The sequence below is a fragment of the Brassica oleracea genome, chromosome C6, assembly GCF_000695525.1.
Source record: "Brassica oleracea var. oleracea cultivar TO1000 chromosome C6, BOL, whole genome shotgun sequence".
NCBI lineage: Eukaryota > Viridiplantae > Streptophyta > Magnoliopsida > Brassicales > Brassicaceae > Brassica > Brassica oleracea.
This window is the reverse complement of record NC_027753.1, coordinates 31,315,733-31,321,035: the sequence shown is the minus strand read 5'-3', so window position 1 is coordinate 31,321,035 and position 5,303 is coordinate 31,315,733. Positions and strand designations below refer to the sequence as shown.

Below are 5,303 nucleotides of genomic sequence, written 5' to 3'. Positions count from 1 at the left end.
TTTATAGGTCCCCTTGGGCGAAAAAGAGACCATTGTTGTTGCTCTTGGTCTCTTTCTTTGCGGTGGATTTTCCTAGCTTTGGATCTTCTCCGTTTTTTTTGTGTAGTCCAGTCTGCCAGTCTAGTACGTCTTATGAGCTTGTAGCACCGTGTCTATTGCTCTTCCCGTTTGCCCAGTGCAGGGCTCCTTAGATTTTGGGGACTTGTGGTTGTGTCTATATAAAATTTTGTTTTTACAAATTTGGGGTTCTAAATTTTTTTTTTAGAAGCCTATTAATTTTTTTCAAAAAATTTGAAGGCTTGTGGCAATTGTTTCACTTAGCATGGTTGTCGTCCCAGGCCCAGTGTTCTATGGAGTTTCCGACCTTAAAGTTTGGTGGTCGTTGATGGTAACTTTAATTCCTTTGTGTGTCAAAGGATTTTTGTTGTAAAGTGTTTAATGTTGTGTTAGTGTAAGATTCCCTTGTTTGCTCTCTGCAGGTCCAGCGATAAGCTCATGACTAGCGTTTTAGCTCTCTTGTCTACGGATGGCCAATCACTTCTACAATTACATCTAGATTATAATCTTTTTCTTTTGATTAAGATTAGACCTAATTATGTATTTAAGGGTTTTTTTTTTATCTTTTTGGGGACCTTAAGCTTGTATCTCATTGCTATTTCCATGAAAATAAATTCACATTCTTGACAAAAAAAAGATTTCCTTGTTTAAACTGTGTTTCCTTTGTGCTTTGCCTTTGGTGTCGATTCTTCACGACAGCCTGACTGGTGTATTCCTATTGTGTACTTTTTGTTTGGTATATTATCAGATATTCAGATGACAAAAAAATTGAATTCACCATTTTTTTTATAACTCTGGTGTGATCCCAAATGCTTTGTACACCTAAAGACTAATCACCAAAATGCTCATAGAAATCTGTTTTTTCTTGCCACTTAAAACGTTTATGGGTGGTCAAAAAAAATCAAACTCATGGCGGAAACTCCGGCTAGAGCCCATTTACCAATAGGGTAAGACCATTGGGTTAGGAATTCACCATTTAACATCAATTTACACCACATATGATACATACATTTTTTGCTCTCCAAAACTCATCAGTTACACTGTGGACGTTCGAACTAAATATTCCCATCCAATTGTTGTGGCGTACGTAAACGATATGGCCGCTGATAGATATCCATTCAATTGGTTTTGTCATTTGTGTACGTAAATCTTTGATTATTTACATTACATAGATGAGGCCTCAAGCGTGTGTTCTTTAGGTGAAATGTCTTCATCTTTTAATCTTTGAATTCAAATACTCCATCCGTTTCATTAAGTTAGATGTTTTAGAAAAAAAAAATTGTTTTACAAATATAGTTTTTTGTATTTTCTATGAAAAAAATTGTGATCTTCAAAAAATTAATTGATTTTATTGAATTACTATTGGTTAAAAATTATTAAAATTGAAGATTACAATACATTTATTATAATAATTTAATGTATTTTTTTAATATGTGTGAAAACATTAAAAAAATATATCTTTGTGAAATGGATGGAGTATATTTTTTAAAATGATAACTATGATGTGCAGGGCGTCTCACACTCTACGGAGACGCTGTTCCAAAAAAAAACAAGACCCTTTATAATAACCCAAAATAATTTATGTTTTTCTCACAAAATATTATTATAATATATAATAAATACATCAATCTAATTTGAGTGGAAGAAACATTTTTTTCTTTTATAGTTGAAAACTTATGAAAAGCATCTTTTCGGGACTATGAATTTTTCAGTTTTTTTTTCTTTTGATTCTTTTTGTATCCACAATCAAGAATTATAATCTATAAAAAAAATAACAAATAATCTATAAAAAAAACTAACAAAACAATAGAATCTGGATAGTGGTTAGACAAAAAAAACCATGGACTCTTGATTTGATTAAACAAGAAGTTCGAGACTCCTCAGTTTTCTTTACGATAGAAGCTTAGACTAGTGTTTCTTTTTTGTGTTTACTATTTTTTGTAAAAGTTGCTGAAAATTATATATTTCCCTCTTTATTTACAATCACTAATTAATAATAGTTTCCTAAATATAATCAAATTAGAATATTAACTTTCTAATTTACATTGAATATTAAATCATACACCAACAGCTATTTTTTACTTTCCAAAATATATAATTGATATAAATATTAATTTCTTCCTGACTTATTGCATTTTTGTTGATTATGTAAACAAAATCAAATTTGTAATTTATATATATTGTTTGATAAATATGAAAATTAAATTAAATATAGTTATCTGATTTTTAATAAATATATGATTTTAAATTTATAGCTATTACTAAAATAAAAAAATTATGGATCCTCTAAAATTTTGGATCCTGTTCAACCATTCCCCTTGCACATGATAAAAGACAGCCCTGATGAAGTGAATATAAACCTGCAGTAAATGTTCAAAAAAAAAAAACATAAACCTGCAGTATTTAAACCATCCAAAAAGCTCCAGAGATATGGTTGTAGTTATACTGCATGAGTTTGACAAAAAAAAGAAGAAGATATATTGCATGAAAAAATCTTATATTGATTTTATTCCTGAAATTACTATTTTGGGAAAGGATTACCAATCATGTGATATTTATCTATTGATACCGTTTTTGTAACCTTAATTCTTCCAATCTTTGTGAAGAGTAGGAGTAACTATATTTTCAGTAATGTTTTTTATATATTCTGAAATGTATATCTACTAATTTTTCAATAAAAATGCAAACTTTACTTCTTTCTTGGAGTAAAATACGAACTTTTATTTTTTCAAAAAAAAAAAACGAACTTTTATTAAAGTTTCGAAAACGAACTTTTCTTTTTGTTCTTTTATTTTTTAGAAATATAAAAAATTAAATAGAAAACTAAAAAAAGTAACGTCGTGGAGGAGAAACGGCAAAAGGAAAAGAGATAAAAAGGAGTAACCGCTCTAATGTAAAATTATCTACGGTTGTCCTTCTGCTCATAAGTTCTACCTTAGTTTGTTACCCTAAACCCCCACTCTCTTTTAGCCTCAGGTGAACCCCACTCTCTCCTCCGTAATACCTTCGTTCGTCACACGCGCTAATTCTTGGCAAGTGAGGAAGCAGTTTCCATGGTAAAAAAAACAGTTTTTTTTATTCTTTTATATGGATAAAATTCATATTTACCCTCTCCTTGACCGTTTCAAGAAACGGATCATTATAAATAAATAACCCATTCTTGCTATTCTATCCTTTTGATTGTTTGTACCTCCATTGATAATAAATATTCTAGAGGGGATCATCAATCTACGGAAAAACCAGACGTTTGGGTCAACGTCGTTTGACCGGAAAATATGACGAAAGTACAAGGGTAAAGTAGTCATTTCAACAGTAGCGCATACGTATGTACGCAGGGAGGAGAGAGACACAACCCAACCCAACTACTTTGTATATTTATAAGCCAAGAGATCAAAGGGGACCAGAAGCGAGAGAGCTTTGTAATCCTCTCAAGACGAAAAGAAGAAGATTATGTTGCCCGTAAGACAAACCAAGAGAGTTTTCTACTCCGCCGGTGTCTTTACGCTGGCGAGGAAAAGACGGCGATGTGTTTCTTCTTCTATTTCTCCGGCGCCGGAAACTAATACCGGACCCAATTTGTTAGATTCAATCCCGGACGACCTTGTTGTTTCTATCCTTTGTAAACTTGCTTCTACATCTCGATGTCCTGCTGATTTCATCAGCGTTTCGATGACGTAAGCTTTCCGGTTTATCATTAATTTTTTTTTTTACAATTCAGACAAAGCTCTATTGTCTAATTGATAACTTGTATGTGTCGAACAGATGTAAGAGATTAAACACTTTAGCTACGTGTCCTTATGTTCTGTCGAGGTTGTCACGAAAAGCTATTGCCATAAAAGCTCAGAATTGGTCGGAATCAGCTCACCGGTTTCTCAAACGCTCCGCCGACGCCGGAAGTCTCGAAGCTTGCTACACTCTCGGAATGGTTAGTCCAAAATTAAATAAAAAATATTTTATCTTTTTTTTTTTTTTGGTTTAACTTTTTCTCTTGTGTCTTGATTTGGTGCAGATTCGGTTTTACTGTCTGCAAAACAGAGGAAACGGCGCGTCGCTGATGGCTAAAGCCGCGATTAATTCCCACGCGCCAGCTTTATACTCTTTAGCCGTGATTCAGTTCAACGGAAGCGGCGGTTCCAAGAACGACAAGGATCTTCGAGCCGGTGTGGCTCTGTGCGCTCGTGCGGCTTTCTTGGGACACGTTGACGCGCTCCGTGAGCTTGGCCACTGTCTCCAAGATGGTTACGGTGTTCCACGGAACGTCTCGGAAGGTCGGAGATTCCTCGTTCAAGCCAACGCTCGTGAACTCGCCGCCGTTTTGTCTTCCGGCATCGAGGCTTGCTCGTGGCTAACTCTATCACAGCCTCAAACCCATGGTTGTCCGTTGCTGAGCGATTTTGGATGTAATGTCCCGGCGCCGGAAACCCATCCGGCGAATCGGTTTTTAGCGGATTGGTTCGCTTTACGCGGCGGAGATTCTCCCGGAGATGGGTTGAGATTGTGTTCTCACGGCGGATGTGGACGGCCGGAGATAAGGAAACACGAGTTCCGGAGGTGTTCTGTTTGCGGCGTTGTGAATTACTGCTCACGCGCTTGTCAAGCTCTAGATTGGAAACTCCGACATAAGATGGATTGTGCGCCGGCGGAACAAGGTGCAGCCGGTGACGGAGAAGGTAACGTTCAGATTGAGGGAAACGTTAACGGTGATAACGTACCAGTGGTGCCCATGAGTTAACGGCAGCCATTAACGGCTGGTTTTATTAGACGCGAGATGAGATAAACGAAGCTTTAATTAGTTTCGTTGTTTTGTTTTATTAGTGGAAAGATTAGATGCGGCATTAGAGTAATTTTTGTATTTTAATCGCTTGTAAAGAGTATCGTCAAATCAATGAACGAACGGCTACAATGTTCATTTCCTTGGTTGATTTTAATTTAGTTTTACTTTTCTTTATTTTTGATTGGGTGCTTACTTTTCTTAGATATCTTTGGCACGTTTCTAAGGTACAAATTCGAGGAAAATTCTCTCCCACGTTCAATCGTTTTCTCAGAATATGATTGTTTTTGAACATAACACGAGCTTGTTTGGTCATTAAGAGGTTTCCTAATCTATGCAATAAAAGAAATAAAACAATAAAATATGTGATTAGGCATACAAGGAGCTAACGAAACAGAATATGCAAAACCATGGCCCGCACCCTGTCTATTCAAAGACTATATGAATGCTAGATCATTCTATGAACATACGAACA

The 5,303-nt window shown here is 35.3% G+C and overlaps 1 protein-coding gene across 1 annotated transcript; it reads left to right on the top strand.

Annotated features, from left to right (window-relative positions):
• Positions 1-3,422: 3,422 nt before the first annotated feature.
• LOC106298320 (F-box protein At1g67340-like) lies at positions 3,423-4,970 on the top strand. The gene is made up of 3 exons (XM_013734421.1): positions 3,423-3,731; positions 3,820-3,982; positions 4,067-4,970. The coding sequence occupies exons 1-3, from the start codon at positions 3,508-3,510 to the stop codon at positions 4,787-4,789; spliced, it is 1,110 nt and encodes a 369-aa protein (XP_013589875.1). The 5' UTR covers positions 3,423-3,507; the 3' UTR covers positions 4,790-4,970.
• The last annotated feature ends 333 nt before the right edge of the window (positions 4,971-5,303 follow it).

Bases quoted from the DNA above. Each gene is read 5' to 3' on its own strand.
- LOC106298320 (XM_013734421.1), top strand. From the start codon at position 3,508: ATGTTGCCCGTAAGACAAACCAAGAGAGTTTTCTACTCCGCCGGTGTC. The intron at 3,732-3,819 runs GTAAGCTTTCCG...TGTGTCGAACAG, and splicing joins TTCATCAGCGTTTCGATGAC to ATGTAAGAGATTAAACACTT. The intron at 3,983-4,066 runs GTTAGTCCAAAA...GATTTGGTGCAG, and splicing joins CTTGCTACACTCTCGGAATG to ATTCGGTTTTACTGTCTGCA.